The sequence below is a fragment of the Stigmatopora nigra genome, chromosome 9 (assembly GCF_051989575.1).
Source record: "Stigmatopora nigra isolate UIUO_SnigA chromosome 9, RoL_Snig_1.1, whole genome shotgun sequence".
Taxonomy (NCBI): Eukaryota; Metazoa; Chordata; class Actinopteri; order Syngnathiformes; family Syngnathidae; genus Stigmatopora; species Stigmatopora nigra.
In genome coordinates this window covers 10451912-10471663 of record NC_135516.1, presented here as the reverse complement: position 1 = coordinate 10471663, position 19752 = coordinate 10451912, and the positions used below count along the sequence as shown (strand labels likewise).

The window sequence follows — 19752 nt, the reverse complement described above, 5'->3', positions numbered from 1 at the left end:
AAAAATGAGATTTAGACATATTTTGTGCTTGTGCGCCTTGGAAATGCTCAGCAAATATGACAGTTTAAAAAAAAATTAAAATTGCTTACCAAATTTTACATGTAAATATGTATGTGCTCCCAAGTTATATGCAATTTTAATAAAATATGATGGTTCATAGTGTAAAAGCACTTAGTGTTGACTCCTTAATATCAAATTTATGATTATTACACAATGTAGAAGACTTTTAAAAGAGAAATAAGATGTTAGATATGATTACAATATCAAAGATTCACTTTTTGAGTAAATATGCTATATGTATAAAAAGTAAGAAAAACAATAATGCATAAACAAATTAAGAGAATATACATATGAGATCTAATTTCATATATATTCTACAAAATGTAGGTTTTCATGAAGAGCTATCCTTTCCACAATACTAAGTGTGCTCCCTCCTCCCCCACAGTGACCCAACCCCCGATATTTCAAGCCCGTTACCTATGTTTGAACCAATGGGTTGCAAGACAAAAATCTGCCTGATATAAACTGTCGAGGGCCAATTCATAACTTTTTCTTTTGACCTGTTTCAAACGTTGGCCATCAAAGTGCAAACTTTTGACCATTTTGACTCATTCAAGAACACCTTGTATGAATGATATTTCACCCATTTCATTATTCTATATTGATGACAACAAAGGCTTTTAATTTGATATAAAGGCATAGCATCCCATAAGACTAGGCTTTCTTTTGAAACTATTCCACAAAATGTAGCTTCTCATGAACAGCAAAGTTTTCCTCAATACTAAGTGTGCTGCGAGTGCAATTAGTGGATCGGCGTCAGGTGCTTGTCACAGCCCAACCCCCGTTGCTTCAAGTTTCTCCGTCAGCTCGGTTTGACGGTGTCGTCCGGACTTCTGGAACCAAAAGCTTCCCCCTCCTCCCCCACAGTGGCCCAACCCCCGTCGATTCAACTGTGTCACCTATGTATGTGCCAGATTGCAAAGTATGTGCCTGGTATAAAGTGTCAAAGCCGGTCCAAGACTTATTTTGGACCTATTGAAAATGTGGGCCATCAAAGTGCAGACTTTTAACAATTTTGACTCATTTAAGAGCACCTTTGTTGAATGATATTTCACCCATTTCGCTATAAGAAGTTGTGTATGATGACAATAAAGGCTTTTAATTTGATATTAGGGCATAGCATCCCATAAGACTAGGCTTTCATTTGAAACTATTGCACAAAATGTAGCTTTTCATAAAGAGCAAAGCTTTCCTCAATACTAAGTGTGCTGCGAGTGCAATCAGTGGATCGGCTTCAGGTGCTTGTCACAGCCCAACCCCCGTTGCTTCAAGTTTGTCAGCTCGGTTTGTCGGTGCCGTCCGGATTTCTGGAACCAAAAGCTCCCCCCTATCCTCACCCACAGTGGCCCAACCCCCGTCGATTCAACTTTGTCACCTATGTATGTGCTGGATGGCTTTGCAAGACAAAAATCTGCCTGCTATAAACTGTCAAGAGCCAATTCAAGACTTTTTCTTTTGAACTATTTCAAACGTTGGCCATCAAAGTGCAAACTTTTGACCATTTTGACTCATTCAGGAGCAACTTTTATGAATGATATTTCACCCATTTTATTATACTATATTGATGACAACAAAGGCTTTTAATTTGATATAAAGGCATAGCATCCTATAAGACTAGACTTTCATTTCATACTATTCCACAAAATGTAGCTTCTCATGAACAGCAAAGCTTGCCACAATACTAAGTGTGCTGCGAGTGCAATTAGTGGATCGGCTTCAGGTGCTTCTCTTGCCCAACCCCCGTTGCTTCAAGTTTGTCAGCTCGGAAGATGCCGTCCGGATTTCTGGAACCAAAAGCTCCCCCCTCCTCACCCACAGTGACCCAACCCCCGTTATTTCAACCTTGTTACCTATGTTTGAACCAATGGCTTGCAAGACAAAAATCTGCCTGCTATAAACTCTTAAGAGCCAATTCAAAACTTTTTCTTTTGACCTATTGAAAATATGGGCCATCAAAGTGCAAACTTTTGACCATTTTGACCCATTTAAGAGCACCTTGGTTGAATTATATTTCACCCATTTCGCTATAAGAAGTTGTGTATGATGACAATAAAGGCTTTTAATTTGATATAAGGGCATAGCATCCCATAAGACTAGGCTTTCATTTGAAACTATTCCACAAAATGTAGCTTTTCATGAACAGCAAAGTTTTCCTCAATACTAAGTGTGCTGCGAGTGCAATCAGTGGATCGGCATCAGGTGCTTGTCACAGCCCAACCCCCGTTGCTTCAAGTTTGTCAGCCCAGAAGATGCCGGCCGGATTTCTGGAACCAAAAGCTCCCCCCTCCTCCCCCACAGTGACCCAACCCCCGTTATTTCAACCTTGTTACCTATGTTTGAACCAATGGCTTGCAAAACAAAAAATCTGCCTGCTATAAACTCTTAAGAGCCAATTCAAAACTTTTTCTTTTGACCTATTGAAAATATGGGCCATCAAAGTGCAAACTTTTGACCATTTTGACCCATTTAAGAGCACCTTGGTTGAATTATATTTCACCCATTTCATTATACTATATTGATGACAACAAAGGCTTTTAATTTAATATAAAGGCATAGCACATCCCATAAGACTAGGCTTTCATTTCAAACTATTTCACAAAATGTAGCTTTTCATAAAAAGCAAGCCTTTGCACAATACTAGTGTCCTACAAGGGGGTGCTGGAGCTCATCCCACTCAACTATGGGGGACACCCAGAATTGGTGGTCAGCCAATCGCAGTCCACAGCAAGACAAACAACGAATCAGAAAAGTGGCCAGGGACAAGTTAGCATCCAATTAGCCTAGCATGCATGTTTTTTGGTGCCCTCCTCGTGGAAGGTTTTTGTGCTAAAGACAAAAGCACATCCCGTTTTATGCCGTCAAAAGTGCTCATTCCCGCTTTTACGACTTGAGCGATAAGCCTATTGATTTTGCGTTAAAGATGGCCTGGCGGGAAGTCTGGGCCGCCGTGGCCAAATAAGCTATAAAGACATCCGCCCTGCCGTAGTCCAACTGCGGCCGGGCGACCAAGGTCGCCGCCGTTCGTCACCTTGCGGAACTTTTCAATCAAAAGCCATCCGGGGCTCCAGATTGAGCCGTTACAAGGCGAGCGTTAAAAAAGAAAAGGGGGGAACAAAAAGCGGAAGGTCAGCGAAATGGAGCGTCAAAAGGTAAAAAATGTCTCAAGGCAAACGCCGCCTTTTTTATATCCCACATTTTATGAGCGCCGTTTCTGTTTACGCCTTCTTTTCGGACGCATTTTGACACCCGGCGACAGGAGAAAGCTTTTGACTTTAAGTGCCGGCAGGACATTTTTTTCACACAAAATGTTGTCTGGATGTCAACGCTTTTGAAAGTGATATTTTTTTTGCAATTTTGGACAATATTAGACAGCCAATCCACTTTTTGGAATAAAATCTGGTTGTGATTGAAAATGTGCAGATTGTGTGTTCACATTAGGAAGAATTGAAAAATGGCTGCAAAATGAAGCAAATCTTGGACAAACATGCCACGGGCTAACATTAGCTCACTTTTTTATTTTTATTTTTTTTCCATCCGCCTCAGGCAGCACTTGACTGGGGTTAATTGAGTGTGTGAGTGTGTGTGGCGTTAGTGGAGGGAGGGTTGGAGGGCGGGTTAGTGTGTGCTGGTTTTACTGGTCAAATAAAATCTCAATTTTTCCACGTTGAAATGTCACGAGTCATCTGCGTCTGCAGGGCGAGATAATACACGAGTCCGCATGTGTGAGTGTGTGTGTGTGTGTCCATATGCCACAAAGCATTATTTTGATAGCCGATTAATCACAGTTTATTTTTGCCACCAGTCCACTCGGCACCTCGTTGATAAATTTTGCACTATTTGTGTTTCTTTTCAAGCTGGAAATGTGCATTGAGAATAAAAAAGGGGCAACTCGTTGGACTATGAATAATATTATTTCAATTTTATTTTTCAAATTAAAGTCCTGAAGCATGATTGGTTAAGCTTCAGAAGTCCATTTTTAACATAAAAAAGGCATGGATATGAATCAGTACAATTTGAATGAAAATACATCAATAATAAGTCAATAATTTTGTTTCTAATGATAGGGATGTTCGATGACGTGATGGGAAATCGAGCCCAATCACGTTCAATCCATTTTTCAAGGTCGGAATCGGATGAAAAATATGTTTTTAAAATGTTTTAAATTGACGCTCCATCTGGGACTCGGGCGCGTCTGCTGTGCTCTGTCGCCACCTTGAGGACAGACTGGGAATAGCCTATGCATCCAATTGAATATTCCATATTAACCTAGTTTAGATGATAGATTTATCTAGAATCAGATATTTGATATATTATATATTTCGTGAAATAGCTTGTGAAACAATGTAGGCATTTTTTGAACCAAATGGTCAGATAAAGTGGCATGAAAGATTATTAAAAACAACAAATAAAGAAATCATGGGAGTACACAAGGTGCAGTGGGATTTGCTGTATTGTCATATTTTTCACATTTGTAGAAACAACGTGAAGAAAAGCAACCGTGAACATCCTCAAGTTGTTTAACAAAAAAAAAAAACAATAAGATTTAACCATTTGATGCCTGTATTTCAATTTAAATATACTCGTCATCTTTTTATGGTGGATATATTCAATAAATTTGCGCATCAAGGATGGCCATAAGAAATTGAAAAAGTGGTCCGGCCTTGCGCCGGGGTCTTCTAACCTCCCGTTTACCGACGACTGGTGGATCCCGACTTCCTCTTTCCCGCCAGCAAATGTTTGGGCTTCAGGTCGAAGACGTGACGGTCCGCCTCGCCCTTCTTGCCTTCCCGGTTCATTCCTCTCTGAGAGTTCTTCATCATCTTTTTGGTCTTCTTCATCATCTGAAACACCAGGGAAAAAAAGCATTTAAATGCAAAATATTTCCAATTGTCATACATTATTCAATTGAATGTTCTTTCGAGCTTTAGTTGCTAGTAGAATCAGGCTAGCTTAAAGTTAGCTTCCTGTGACAGCTAGCATAATGTTTTGCTACCATCAGTGCTTAAATATTGTGGAAATAGTTTTTTTTTTAAATCCGCAGCCTTCATAAAAATCATAATAATTTGAGCCCCTCGCCCCCTGGCGGCGTACCTTGGGATCCCGCAATCCGGACTGGTCTCGTGGAGGTCGTGAGGCACTCTGGCTGCGGGTCTTGGAAAGCGGCGGGGCCGCCAACGAAGTTTCGCGTTTTCGTTTCCTGGTGACGCTGCGAGAGCGGCGGGCCTGCTGAGCGTAGTGACTCTGCAAAAAAGAAAAATAGAAGTTCAAAAACAGATTGGCGAGTCCCAGAAAGATGGCCGAGGCCAAGAAGCTCACGTCGTTTTTGCCGCTCATGTCCAGGCCGAGGTCGCCCATCTCTTTCTCCAACGTCTTCCTCTCCACCTGCGGGGAAAGCGTTTTTTTCTTCTGTTTGTTTGCGACTTGCCGTTGGTCGCGGTAGCTCGGCGCCGATTGGCCTACCTTGGTGGCGGTCCTGGGCATGCGTGGCGCGTGCACGTCCTTCTCTTTGGAGCGCAAGATGTACTGGTGCTTCTTCTCGCGGATCTGGCGGGCCAGGGCTCGGATCTCCCGCATCTCCTCGTCTTCGCTCTCCTCGTCCGAGTCGTACTCGCCGGCGCGCTCCTTCAGCTCCTCCTCCATCTCCAGGGCCTCCAGTTTCTGTCAACGGATGGCCGGCCGCTTTCACTTCTCCGACCTGGCGGCGTTCCGTCACCCCCGGGAGGCGGTCACTGACCTTCATGATGGTGGGGTCGATGTAGTCGGCGATGTTGTGGCCTTCCCAAACCTCGGGGATCTTGTCGTTTTTCTCATCGTTGTTCATCAGGTCCCAGTATTCTGACGGGGAGACAAAGACGCGTCCGGTTAGGACCGAGGCCAACCGGTTGGTCTCTTATGACGAGGACGACGCGTGATGGAGAGACACTCACTCTGAAGGTCCAAAGTGTAGTCGTCACCCAACTCTTGCTCCAGATCTTTCTCCTGGAAGAAAAAAAATGGGATTAAACCATGTCATTTTTTTTTGTTCCGGAATTGCAATTATTTTGTGCTCCTTTGTTCAAACTAAAGGAAAAATTGCCACAAAAAGTCAAGGCTAAACTAAAAATGCCTTGTTACCAGTTTGCGTTTGGGAGTGCCCACAACCATGGCTCTTTTGCGCATCAAAAATCCCTCCGGGATGAATGGCGGCCTCTCCTACAAAGGAGAAATGCCATTTGAGATTAGACGTGGACGACGCCTCTTTCAGGGGAGGGTTCTCTGCTGCCCAAGTGGTCCCACCTTGTTGTCCCTCTTGGTGGGAAGGGCCAGATGGAGCCGGTTGAGGACGTCGTGCACCTTCTTGCCCTTCATTTTGCTGTCCACACGGGCGGCCAGGAGCCGGTCACAAGCCTGAAGGGGGCCAACAATGCACTTCAAACGGAAGGACGCCTACCGGTGGTCAAAAATGGCACCTCACCTCATTCTTGACCTCGATGACGCCCTCGTCGGTCAGCGTGCTCGTCTCGATGACGGAGATGCCGTCCGCAACTAAGTCTGAAAAAATTTTCTGCCAGGGAAAAAAGGCACACTTTAACATATATAATAATCCATATAAAATGGATACACACACTGCCTAGGGCACAAAATGAATTATTTTTTTATATGACATTCCCTGAGCTCCACTAACAAGGAGTAACGACATACCTGGTCCTCCTCGGGCAGCTCGGCGATCTTCTTCACGTCACATTTGTTGGCCACCACGATGAGCGGCTGCGTGCATAGAGCGCGGTTGAAATGGGCGACCAACGGCCGGGAAGAGAGCGCGTCGGGCCGGCTACCTTGTTGACGAAGAGCGGACGGATGCTGTTGAAGAGCTCCAGTTGCTGCGGAAGCGTGTGTCCGCACTGCTCCGACACGTCCATCACGTAGAGGACGGCAGATCGCAGGTGGGCCAGGGCCGTGATGGCCTGCATCTCGATGGTGTTGCGTTCCTCCAGAGGGTGGTCCAGGATCCCCGGGGTGTCCACCACCTAGACGGAAAAGCCCACGTCAACGTTCGTTCACCCGCCGCCGTCAACTGGTCTACGCCTCACCTGCCAACGCAGGTATCTGTAATCCATGTGACCCACGAAGAGCGACTTGGTGGTGAAAGCGTAAGGCTGCACGTCCACATCTGCTCGTGTCACCTGAAGATGGAGTTATCTGTTAGAAGGGTCTGAATTTGTATATATTTTAACTCATAGGTGATGTCCAAAAAGATGACCTTGTTGATAAAACTGGACTTTCCCACATTGGGGTACCCGCACAGCAGCAGGGTCCTGGTGTTGGGGTCAATGGAAGGCAGACGGGAGAGATGTTGACGTACTGCAAAAGGATGAGAAATAGCTCAGTCGTGTTTGTGAGCGCAATCCAATCAAAAGACAGTATTATTTTAGTCATCGTGTACTAAGGATGCAGACTTTTAAAAAAATTGAACGTAACTTGTCATTGGTCATGCCAATACGTAGACGTACCTTGTTCCAGATACTCCAAACTGGACTTTTGGCGCTTCAAAATGGTACACATGCGACCCATAGCGGCTCGCTTCAGTTGCTTGCATCGATACAGCGAATCTCCATACTTCATCAAGCGGACGTAATCCTTGGCCACACTAAAACAAAAATAGAAACTTTAGCTGCTAATGTCCCCACCGAGCCAAGTTCATCGACGGACGTACTTGTCGATTAAATTCTTGGCGATGTTGATTTGCCCCAAGGCCAGCTTGTAATGATCCTTGTCGTAAAGCACGTTCATCAGGTCGGCGTAGAACGGGTGGATGTCCTGCAGAAAATAGAGCAACGTTTGAGAAACTCGTCTTAGGCCATCAATCGGTTGATGTTTTTTTTTTTAAATCCATATTTTTTACTTACATCCAGTTTAGGGAAGTCTGTGAGGATCTGCGTCAGACGGTCGTGGTAGTTTTGTTGGGTGAACTTCACCTTGCGCATGTAAAAGTGTCGGATGCGGTGGATTTGGTAATGCTTGTGTATCACCGTGGGTGTTTTCCGTTGAGTTTTGGATAAGGTGATGTCAATAAATTCCTGAGGAGTGCCCACAACAACAAAAATAAAAAAATAAGTAAAGATGCTATGAAACAATTCAGCAAGTGACTTCAAAATGATGGCAGAGCTAAATTATGGTAGAAATCCACCGTTCATAATGTTGAAAATACTTGCATTGGGAATTCAGAAAACTCAGTACTATCATTGTTATTACCCAATGTTAGTCAACCGTAATACAATGCAATAACACTTTGTACTTTGTTGTTCTGCAGCCTTTGCTACTGTACTGTCTAACTTGTAACTGTGTTTTTTTCTGTATTCCCCCTTTTTGCTATTGTCACAATGAAATTTCCCGAATACGACATTGGGAGCGAAAGAGTTAACTTGTAACACGCATTTTTATACCAAACCTTAAGTCGTCAAGACAACTAAATTAAAGTTAGCGATAATTCGGTGGGGCTTGGTTTCAATTGCGTTTAGTTCCCCCAAGATACATTTTCACTAATAATTTCACTCGGGGGGAGATTTCTCTTCCCCGCATGTGCTGTCCAGCCGAGTTGTCTTGGGTGGTTTTTATGTCCATTTTCATGTGTGGTTTGGTTCAAAAGAGAACACTATAAAATGTATAACACATCACGGGTCACTTACCTTGGCGGTGGGAACCACCATGATTTTCTTGAAATTGTACATTGCCATTTTGTCGGCACACGTTGTAGTCCGGAGACAGCACGACAGAAAAAGAAGGAATGGCTGCTTGCGTGCTATGACATAGCCGGAAATTACGCTTGCTTGCAAAGCTCTGTTAGCTTTAGACATCGCCCCTCTGTGGTAAAATATGGACAATGCAATGTGAAATTGTAGGGGTTTCACTTAAAAAAACACGATTCAGTTCAGTTTAATCTTGTTTTATTCAATTTGAACAAAAAAGACATATAGAAACGATTTTTCTCAGTGAATCTAAATTAGTACTGCGTTTATTATTTCTAGGAAAGCAACTGCAAAACTGATTATTTGACCAAGGGTTAGGGTTTAGATGAGTGATCATTTTGAATATCTTTAATTTCACTTGTTGTCATAGAATTTATTGATGGATAATAATCGGTTTTGTGCATTCAAACGAGCAACAAGTTTGTTATGATCTGCGGCCGTAAGATGGCACCCAATCGGCGACTGAGTCTTGAAAAGGCCACGCCTTGCTGCCGGATCACGAGTGGGTCCGCGTGCACGGCTTGCAAAAAGTAGCCAATTAGAGCTAGCGGCTGACAGCCGTGGTCAAGAAAAAGGCGGGTCGAATGCGCGAGCCCCCCCGCGAAAGCTGTGGGGTTTGCCCTGAATCAGAGATGTGCAAAAACGAAGAGCATCGACTCTTTAGCAGGCAATTCAACGCAACAGCTGTCATCGGTATTGATAACATTTGAGTGATTTAATTGTCTTCAGTTCACCCGTTACAAAAAATGTTGTATTTAATTTTGATTTTTGACTCATTTTGAGATGTTCTAAACTTGTGGACGACTTAAGTGTTGTTGGGAAAATTAATGGTCTTATCTACATAGACGATCTTTTGATGAAAGGCGAAAGGGAAAGGAAACGGCGACTTCTCCATTCCAGAATCCTCCTCTCATATCTTTTCGGGAGTCGAGAGTATCTACCCAGTCGGAAACCGTGACACCTTTATTCCTCGGATGTAACCGGTTCTCTTAAATTATCCCATATTCCGAAGTCGATATTGCCGAGCGTTTTGGATATATTACCTCGCGTTGAAATTGTATAGGCACCAGATTTATTAAGCACGACTGCACTAAGTTGGGAAGGCAGCGGGCTAAGCTAGTTAGCTACCTAGCTTCCCTTGCTAACTAGCGCGCAGTGCTGGTAGGCTATACCTCACTTTTCGGGGGGTGGGTGGGGGAATAAATCTATTTTGGGACGTGTCGGCTGACTTGTTACGACTTGCCTAAAGGTCGGATAATCGTCAGTGTGGATGCCCGGTGGCCTGCAACGATTATAAACAGCGAGTGTGTTCGACATTACCTGCTAGTTAATACCCTGCGCATTTAGCCCCAGACATCAGGTGTAGGCCTCAATCCAAACCCCGACGTCTCCTGTCTTCTGCCGCTGCACAGACTCTCCTCCCCACCATCTGTGTTTGTTGATTATCGGACAGCGAGAGTTGACAGGTGAGTGGCAACCTTTTTATTTGAACCATTAAAGTAGGTACAAAAGCAACACTTGTTTCAATAACAAAACAAATGTTTATTGGCAATAGTGAAGTTAGCTTGAAACGCTAGCCAAATATTAGCTCGATGGGGGTTGGGGGAATCGGGCTAAATCACGCCGGAGGTCGCCATCTTCCATTGGATACAAACGCTAACCACACCGCGGCTGCTCCCTTAACTTTACCGCATTCTGTTATTACTCCAATCATGTATTGTCTGTGGTTTAATGTCGCCGTCTGAACAGAGATATGTTGTATTGTGGTTTTCTTGTCTTATCAAAACACGACGTTTGTCTCATTTAACTGCAATGCTGATTCCGGCAAACCCGTTTATAACCCTGACGTTGTTGTGATTAAACTGTAATACAGCATTTAGAAATATTATTTAAAGTTCTTACATCTGCCTTACACGATATTAAATGTCCCTTACCACCTATTGTTACAGCCTGCATCCCACAAATTGAAGCATGTCATTATTTTAATCAGCAATGAATTTATTCTTATTTTAAACCACATTTTTAGTTACTTTTGCCATCAAATTTTGGGCGTTTGTCCCATTATTTGTACTACAGCAAACGTATAGTCAACATATACTGTTAGGAAGTCCTAAAACTATAAAAACTGTCAATTTGTTTAAAAAATAAGCTTTTTGGGAATTGTCATCTTTTGACAAAACACAAAAATCTCTTATATTAATTAGAGGGAATTTTTGAGTCTGGAAGCCAAAATGCAGTGATTTTAGAAAATATGAAGTCAACATTGTCCAAAAAAATAAAGCATCAATCAAAATAGTATGAGGAAATGAAACAATTAGAAAATATTTACGATTCAGAGACCCCTCAAAAAGATATATCATACATAATCAAATAAATTGGTCAATCAACAATTTAAATAAAACTCTTTAGTTTGTGTGTGTGTTGGGGGGAGGGGTTCTGCAGTTTACTTACTGTCAACAGATAAACATGGTCCTTCTCTAAGGACCAGTTTGGCGAGCAACCTCGTTCGGGGAAAACCTAGCAGCATTTTTTAACAGCAATAGGCCACCCGTCAAGTTGCAGAAGAGGCCCGGGGCTTGATTTTTGAATGGTGACCAGCGTCGGTGGACAAATATTAAATTGGCAAAAGATTGTCTTCTTGCTGTTATTTTATATTCCCAAAATTCTAGAAATTTAATTCAGGATTCACAGGTCACCATTTGATTAAATTCTGTTTAAACTGATATTTTAAGATTAGTAGTTTTTTTGTACATTTTTTTAACATGAGTTGTATGGTCCAAAAATCACGTTAATAATTGTATAACTGCCGTCAAAGGCCCAAAATGAGCTAAGTTGGATTGTCCCGGTTGGTTGCGGTTAGCTCGCTAGCTAGCGGCTTCTTCAAAGCGCCCCCATTGGTTAAAATAGTCACTGTATTGATTTAGATCATTGTCCGATTAATGGGCCGTTCAGTGGGTTTGTCTTCTCTCACACTGTCATTATAATCAATGTGAGCTCGAAGGCCGCGTCCGCCCACTGCGTATCTATTCATCGATTATGCAACTATCAATAAAATTGCAAAGGTTACCAAGATCTCCACGCATACTTTTTGTTTTAACAGATGTGTGCTTGATTTCTTGTTAAGGCGCAGCAGTCAGTAAACCTTGCCCTGATGAGTTTTTTTTTCTTTTTTTCCCTCTGTTGTTGTTTTGTTGGTCCTTGGCGGTGCGCCGTAGACCCCTCGCTGCCACACCGTCTTCTCCCTGAGGAGCCAAAAAGCAGACGGCTCATGACTTCTGACCAGGACACAAAGGTTGTCGCTGAACCACAGGTGCAGCAAGTACAAGAGGCCAAGGACAGCACTCATTTGGTACGTGGAACATCGAAATGACCACGCTGGATTTTGCGCTACCCTTAATACTATTGCTGACAAAGGATGTTTCGCTATTTTCTGTTGGATGTCATTGATGGCGCCAATTCATTTTGAATGAGAACAAAGGTTATTGGCCCCGCCCACTCAAAATGAGTTGGGGGCTTTATTGGCATTGACAGATTAAGATTAGCCTTAGTTTCAAAGTTCTTATAGGTCACTTCTTTTTTATTTTTGGCTCCCTTTTGCTACATTTTGAGGCATTCAGGGTTTACTTTTTTGGTCTGTTGGTTTTAGGAGCAAATTTTGAGAAATATTGTAATGCAATTTGGATGAGTTACGGCTCACCGTTAGCGTCCAGTGGCAAAATTCTCGAACGGAAGGCGAGTGTCATCTGGTGTTCCGCCCCCAGGATTCCGCCAAGGTTTCGGACCTCAACCCCAATGCCAAAGCATGGGCCACCCGCGTATTTAGTGTGGACCCCAGCGGCGGTGCCGACAGCTGTGCAGCGACCCTGAGGACATGGAAGGATGGCTGCGAGAGCTCCACTCAGCCCGGCACGCAAGGTTGGCCCGGCCTCCCCTCTTGTTTAAAAAAAACAGATAAACCAAATAAGAGGCTCTGTTTTTGAAGGTTTTCCATACATCATTAACTGGTTGATCTTTTCTTTTTTCTATGGAGGCTACAAAGCCAGCGAAGAGGACGACGTTTTCCAAGAGCCACTAATATCTCAACCCGATGAGCCTCCGCCAACGCCGCTAATGTCGTCGGCCCAGCCCCCTGCCTCCGCCGCGGCCGGCGCCACGGAGCCGGCCTACCCGGGCTTCTCCGAGCAAGAGCCCGACGGTAGGAAAGATGTTGCCCCTCGCTGGTTGGCCCCTGTTGACGGTTCCAGCAAACTACGACAAGCCAACACTGAGGTTGAATGATTGAAGTATTTTTGTGTATTACAGTGAGCGATTCCCAGCCTGAAAATCCCCAGGAAAGTTTGAGGGAGCACCTGAAAAAAGCTCTAGAGTTTTGTCTTTCTCGGTGAGTGCTGCTCGTGAATTTAAAAAAGTAAAAGTTGCTTTTTGTAACTTGGGTCTTTTTTTTATCTAGTGCATATAAAAAATACGTAACCTGAAAATACCAATTTGTAGTCACCAATTAAGTTATACTGGAATAAATACGGTATTTAGCTGTCATCGGCAGTGACAGAATTATCGCTGCCGGCATTCCCAGTCAAACTGTCAGTCACCAGAACCAAATAAGGAAAAGGAATCTGCTTGCCACATCAACGATGAGGTCGCTTTGCCGCTCAGCAGATTTAGCAAGCCCGTGTTGTGCTCCGTGTCTCCCAGGGAGAACCTGGCCAGTGACATTTACCTCATCTCGCAAATGGACAGCGACCAGTACGTGCCAATCGTGACGGTGGCCAACCTGGATCACATCAAAAAACTCAGCACGGACATGGAGCTCATCGTGGACATTTTACGCTGTGAGTGTGGCGAGAGCGAGCCGGCACGGGCCCGCTTCCCGCTTCCAGCTTGCTCAGCCATCCGGGTGTTGACCTTCTTTTCCAGCCCTGCCGTTGGTCCAGGTGGACGAGAAGGGAGAGAAGGTGCGGCCCAACCAGAACCGCTGCATCGTGATCCTTCGAGAAGTTCCAGAGAGCACGCCCGTTGACGTGAGTGCAAACGGGTGGTGGGCAGAGTGAATTTTACAGTTGAACGTTTTTCTCCCCCCTCCAGGAGGTGGAGGCTCTTTTTAAGGGAGACAGTCTACCGAAGTTCATCAACTGTGAATTTGCCTACAACGACAACTGGTTCATCACCTTTGAGTCAGAAGCAGATGCACAACAGGTAAAAGCAGCGCTCGGCACTCTGTCATCGTCAATGGACACCCCTAGTGTTAATCTGTCTGTTCTCTGAATTAAATGTTGTGTTTTCTTGTTTTAGGCATATCAGTACCTCCGTGAGGAAGTGAAAACCTTTCAAGGGAAGCCTATCAAGGTGAGCGCCGTCGAATGAACATGGTCCATAGTTTGTGACGGCGTGGTGTGTCTTCTTTGTGGCAGGCAAGAATAAAAGCAAAGGCGATTGCCCTCAACACGTTCATGCCAAAGAACGGCTACCGGCCAGTGGAGGTGAACCCGTACGCGCAGCAGCGTTACACGGCGGCGTCTTACTACATCCCGCCGGTGTACAGCCCCCAGCAGCAGTTCCCCCTCTACAGCCTCATCACGCCGCAGGCCTGGTCAGCCACGCACAGCTTCATCGACCCCGCGCTGGTAACAATTTGTCCGTGTCGGCGTCAAAACTCAACAAATTACGTACAGTGAAATAATAGGCCAATATATTCATTCACTTGGCTGAAACAGATCGAATGTATTGAAGCGTTAAACTCATTGAAATTCAGTGAAAGTTTCAAGGGTGAGCGTTTATATGAAGATGGAAATTAGTCTTTGGGTATAACCTTAAATATTTACATCTATATGTTCATTAGTATCAAACTCAATTCATGCACACAAAAATTGTGTATCACTAAAGATTTTTAATTTTTTTTAGGTTGCTCCATTTCACAACAACCAATTCATCAATGGGTTCACATCAGCCACGTTCAAACCAGCGACCACTCCCGTCAGCGTACGACACCACTCACCCCGGACCAGGTGGGCACTCAACTTCCTCGCCGAGAACGCCATCTGCTTTTTCCGAGGCGAAAACGCCATTTCCCTTTGCCCTTTTGCTCCCGCAGAAACCACAGCAAGCCGCACCTGAGGCCGGGGCTTACCACCGCCGAGCGCACGGGTCTCCTGGAGAGCCCCGGCCTCTTTCCCAGCTTCCCCAGCGACAGACTGAACGGCATCCGCAGTAGCCCCCCCGCGCGCTTTCCCGTCAGCCAACCTAGGAGTAGGTTGCCCTCGGCCACCGCCGCCTTTCCTCGCCGGGAGACGGCGGGCACCGGCCGAGTGTCCGACTTTGGCGCCGCCGACTACTCTTCCCTGGGAATGGGCCGAGGAAGGTAACCTGCTGCCACTAGTATTATGACATACTCCCAAAAATAGACTAGATTAGAATTGTATTGCATCCCGTATTTGGGAAATTTCTTGGTTGCAGTAACAAGACAGACAAATAATCAAGATATTGTTGCTTTTTTTTTCTAGGAAAAAGAGGGACGAAAAGTTTACAGTAAGTCCTTTTCAAATTTAAGATGCCATTTTATTTTGTGGCGTTGCCGCCCGCCATTGAACATGAAATGACTTTTGCGTGACCAGCGAGTGACGGCTCAATCGCCGCCGCCGCCCGCACCCAAAGCGCCGTCTCCGAGCTTCGAGTTGGGCATGTCCAGCTTCCCCCCGTTGCCCGGAGCCGCCGGACATCTGAAAAGCGAGGACATCTTCGACAACCGGCTGTCCGGCGGCGCCGCCGCCGCCACCACCACCCCCAAAGACCGAGTACGTACTTTGCTTTTTAAAAATAAGTTTAAGGGTTGTTCCCATTTTTCTCGGAGACCAATTTTGCGCAAACGCATTTTACAGAATGCTAGCGCGGACTCCAGTCCCGGAGCGACCCCCTCGTCGGTCGGCCCCAAAGAGCCTCTCCGGAGCCCCCCTTCCGCCACGTCCTCCTCTGCGATGCCCGCGGGCTACATGTCTTCGCCCGCCACGCCTACCCAGTCGGCGGCGTCCAGCTGGGCTCCCGCCGTCTCCTCGCCACCGCCTCCTTCCATCCCGGCAGAGTAAGAACCACCTTGAATAATAGCATTGGACTCGTGATGTCCCCGTCTCATCGAGTATCAGGTCCACATCAATTTCACTGCAGTGGGTCTTTTTACCCATGATTGTTTTTTCTCCATTTCAGGGATGCGAGGGTATCCGAGGTGAAGCCCAAGGAGGTTCCGCCATTGGTGGAGCGAGTTCCCGGTACTCTGTCTACAACCAGCAAGTCGGTGCAAGTCAACGGCGCTGCTACGGTTAGTTTGCTTGGTCATCAACTTATTGATAATTATACACCTTCAGTTCAGGTCTATTGCTCTGGATAGTTGTCAAGTAACAGTAGTAAATATCCTCTATCGTAAGGTATTCGATCCTGTGTACGGCCCCAAGCTATATTTGGCTCTTAATCCACTGATTGCACTTATAGCACATTTGTGGAAAGCAATGCAACATCACTTTTTGGTGCTAAAGTGTTTGTCCCGCCTTCAGGAGCAGAGGAAGCCTTCCTACGCCGAGATCTGCCAGCGGGCCAAGGAGCCCCCCAACCCGACCACGCAGTCTTCCACCCCCAAGGAAGCCAAGCCGGCGGGCGCCGACCCGCCGGCCGAGGAGAGGAAGTGCCCCGGCGACGCTGAGACGTGCTCGTCGACGTCCAAGGGGAGACCCCCGCGGGACGGCCGCCGACCGACGGGCCGCTGGGCCTCGCCGCCCCCACCCAAATCCCCTCAGTAAGGAGGGCCTGGGGTGACCTCCCCTTCCTTCCTGCTCCTCCTCCTCCTCTTCTTCCTCCTCTTCATCCTCCCTCCATCTTCCTTCCTTCCTTCCCTCCTTCCGCCACCAGGGCTACTCCGTTCTTCTTCTCCTCCGACGCGGGCAAATGGGAAAAGCCGTTTTCCGGATCAGGGCTCGCAGACGAAAAGCACTTTACTGTGCACGTAAAAGCACCGTCTCATTTCTTTTTTACCTTCCCGCTTGGATGACCCCGCCCCTCCCCCGACCCAAACTCTTTCCTTTTATTTTAACGATCACTCATTTCGGCAGCGGGGTGGCGAAAACTCGGGAAACACAGACTTTTAATGCCAACGGCGGGCATAGAACGGCGACTTGATTTAGTTTTCTCAGACGCGACCCCCTATTAAAAATGTAAACAAAAAAAGGCAAAAAAAATGCGATTAGAAAATGAGCGCACCGATGGCCGTTGACGGCAGTAGATCTCCGGTCCGTTCAAAGTGGGAATCGACGTCCGTTTAATCGCCACCGCACTCCCACTTGAGACGGATCGGACGTCTACGAGTGGTAAACTCACTTGGAGAGTTTTAATTTGGTTTTTAAGAGCCGCACGATTGGACATCAGTCCGTTCTATGCCCCTTCTCGTTTCTCCTTACAGAAGGTGGTCAAATTCCCAGAATCCCCAGAATTCGCAACCCTTGGCCTAAGCGACACTGTGAGCGATAGGAAAACATTGGCGGTGGGTGTTTTTGTTTTTTTGCTTTGTATCTTTTGTTTTTCCTTTCATAGCCTTTTTTACATCTGCGTTCATCGGCCCTTTGTCACGTTAGCGAGACGTTTCTAAGGCCTTTCACATCCTTCATAGGAGGTTTTTTGTGGGGAGTTGGGTGCGACAGTAAACGAGGAAGAGCGCGCTCGCGACTTTGTTAGCGTCTTTCGTTGGGCTAGCGACATTTGAAAGGCGTAGATAATTTGACGGAAAATGCGGCCAATTATTAGGCGTCTCTATCCAGAATTTTGACGGAAGGCGTTTGACGTCGGTAGACGAGGATGGCGCGTGGAGCTTTGTTAGCGGCATTCGTTCCAATAGCGGTTAGCCGAGCACTGTAAGGTCCAATTGGGAGGAACTTTTACGACTTTGTGCGTTTCTCGCGTTCACGAAATGCCTCATTTGCTTTCCATTGACGATTTGACTCCCAAGTTGCGTTAGAAAGGTCTTGAAGTATCTTTTTGTTGTTGTTAAAGGAAGCCTGCTAGAATTCAGATGACAGCAGACCAGAAAATGAGGATCTAACTTTGTTGGCGTCGCTAGCGTCTTCCCTACGGATGTCACTAATACCTGCGCTAGGTGAGCCTTTATGATGAAAGATTGCAAGTGTTTGGATGACGGCGGACGAGGAAACGATGGGGCCGTGGCTTTTCTCGGCTTTTGGGTTGTTTTATTTCGTGTTGAAGGTAGATGGCGCTATAGAGTCACACAAAAAAGCGTCTTGTAGCAGCTAGTAAGGCGTCGCGCCGGCTTAGAACGTCCAGACACGACCGTGACGTCTTCCGCCCGAAGCTTCGCGGCTAATCCCAGCGAGAGAAGATGAGGGAAAACTTCTGGGTTCTTTTTTTTTTCTTTTTAAGGACTGATGCACTGGGATGGTTCGGTTATTTTGCTACCCCCCCCAAAAAAGCCGTACAGAAGACGCACATTTCTCGAGTTGTGCTCCGCGTTCACCTTTTTCCCCTTGGTTGAGAATTTGCAAAAGATTTCCACCCAGTGCTTGTTGAGAAACTTGAATTTTATTTGAACTTGAAATGTGACTTTGCCTTAACTTTTATACCAGACGAGCATAGTGTATTTGTGGCCCCGCCCCCCTTCGCTAATAAACACAATATTGAGGCACAAAAGGCAGAGTGCATATAAGTCAACGTTTATTTTTTTTCCGTTTTTTTTTTTCTTTTTGCCCTTTTTTATACCAAAAAAAAAGAATCGTTCAGATTCAGGTTGTTTTTTTTTGGCGGGCGAAAGTTAAACGTGTAAATGCAAACAGTCGATACTGTATTAAATATTATGCACTTTGAGGTGTGTGCTTTGCTTGTACAGTTGTAAATACTCAGAGTGAAGAAAATATAAGAGGTACCTAAAAAAAATCTATTAATGTTGCTAACAAGCTGGATGTAGGATTTAAACGAGAAAAAAAATGACTCAATGTTGTGCTTTTTGGACCCTTTTTTTTTCTAATTTGACTTTTTTGGAGTGTGATGTTTGACCAACTGTATATTTTTGGTTCTGTTACGCTCGTTTTCATTCCATTGACATGTGGGCGCGTTCGTCTTGTTTACACGCCAGGAAAAGAAAAAAAAATGTCCTCAAGCGGTTTGATTTTTCTCTGATTTTAACTCGTCGGCGGTGACGGTCGTCCAATTCTGTTCAAATGGACGTCCGTCGCCGTCCGATATTTCTCCGCGTCTCCGATTTTTGTTTACGGTTGCCACAAAAAAGCACATTTGGAGATCATGCCTTAACGTTTGTCCGCTTAGGAACATTGAAACGTGGTCCTCGTCTCGCAAGATGGCCGCTGTCATCTGCATAGGCCCGTTTTTTGACGATGGTGTCGTTATGGCGACCGTGGAAAAATGTTTCTTCTCTCACTGTGGTTTCACTTGGTTAGCGCGAGTGAGCCTACGTGCTAGCGGACGTCGAAACGCACCTTTACCCGTTTTGCTCTGGTTCTTTTTTGTTGACCGTTCTTCAGTGTGAGACTGGAATCAAATGCGTGGAGATAATTTAATTTGTGTCAGGATGTTCAATTTGGAGGAAATAAATGTAGCTTACTGGAAAATAAACATTTAGGCACTGTTAAGCGGAATGTCTCTTTTTTTTGTCTGTGTTTGCCTTTATTTAAACAAAAACTGGTGACCTTTTTGACCTGACAGGAAATTGGGCCTGATCTCGTTATGAATAGTGAATCAGGTTGTTTCTATATTGTCGGTGATAGATGTCCAATCAATTTGACAGGTAGGGTTGGCAGCAATAGTTTGAATAGCATGTTACCCTTCCAGTTCTAATAAATTGGACGTACAGTAGTGATACATTTATCTGAAAGCGAATCTACATCAGGCATTTATTGAAGGGCACTGACGCAAAATGGCCGACAAGCGATAACTGCAGTCATGTTAATCCAATGGCGTTCATTAC

At 45.3% G+C, this 19752-nt stretch overlaps 2 protein-coding genes across 2 annotated transcripts; one reads left to right on the top strand and one right to left on the bottom strand.

The window, feature by feature from the left end:
• Positions 1-4492: 4492 nt before the first annotated feature.
• Positions 4493-8885, bottom strand: gtpbp4 (GTP binding protein 4). The gene is made up of 17 exons (XM_077724997.1): positions 8727-8885; positions 7947-8117; positions 7754-7857; positions 7551-7687; positions 7301-7401; positions 7131-7223; positions 6876-7067; positions 6742-6807; positions 6515-6604; positions 6337-6447; positions 6175-6252; positions 5988-6039; positions 5795-5895; positions 5521-5718; positions 5377-5442; positions 5152-5301; positions 4493-4901 (listed from the first exon to the last, which is right to left on the bottom strand). The coding sequence occupies exons 1-17, from the start codon at positions 8772-8774 to the stop codon at positions 4749-4751; spliced, it is 1911 nt and encodes a 636-aa protein (XP_077581123.1). The 5' UTR covers positions 8775-8885; the 3' UTR covers positions 4493-4748.
• Positions 8886-9446: 561 nt separating this feature from the next.
• On the top strand, positions 9447-19417 carry LOC144201626 (la-related protein 4B-like). The gene is made up of 17 exons (XM_077724365.1): positions 9447-10252; positions 12002-12135; positions 12548-12701; positions 12817-12981; positions 13089-13167; positions 13479-13615; positions 13701-13804; positions 13869-13979; positions 14076-14129; positions 14195-14407; positions 14685-14788; positions 14875-15141; positions 15284-15308; positions 15395-15574; positions 15659-15858; positions 15981-16092; positions 16325-19417. The coding sequence occupies exons 2-17, from the start codon at positions 12055-12057 to the stop codon at positions 16565-16567; spliced, it is 2229 nt and encodes a 742-aa protein (XP_077580491.1). The 5' UTR covers positions 9447-10252; positions 12002-12054; the 3' UTR covers positions 16568-19417.
• Positions 19418-19752: the final 335 nt, after the last annotated feature.

What these genes read in the sequence shown, in the direction of transcription:
- gtpbp4 (XM_077724997.1), bottom strand. Translation starts at nt 8,774, where the DNA reads ATGGCAATGTACAATTTCAAGAAAATCATGGTGGTTCCCACCGCCAAG. An exon ending in AGTCCAGTTTTATCAACAAG is followed by an intron (nt 7,224 to 7,300) that starts GTCATCTTTTTG and finishes CTCCATCTTCAG; the next exon opens with GTGACACGAGCAGATGTGGA. An exon ending in TCATCGAGGTCAAGAATGAG is followed by an intron (nt 6,448 to 6,514) that starts GTGAGGTGCCAT and finishes GGCCCCCTTCAG; the next exon opens with GCTTGTGACCGGCTCCTGGC.
- LOC144201626 (XM_077724365.1), top strand. Translation starts at nt 12,055, where the DNA reads ATGACTTCTGACCAGGACACAAAGGTTGTCGCTGAACCACAGGTGCAG. An exon ending in CAGAGAGCACGCCCGTTGAC is followed by an intron (nt 13,805 to 13,868) that starts GTGAGTGCAAAC and finishes TCCCCCCTCCAG; the next exon opens with GAGGTGGAGGCTCTTTTTAA. An exon ending in CCACCACCCCCAAAGACCGA is followed by an intron (nt 15,575 to 15,658) that starts GTACGTACTTTG and finishes CGCATTTTACAG; the next exon opens with AATGCTAGCGCGGACTCCAG.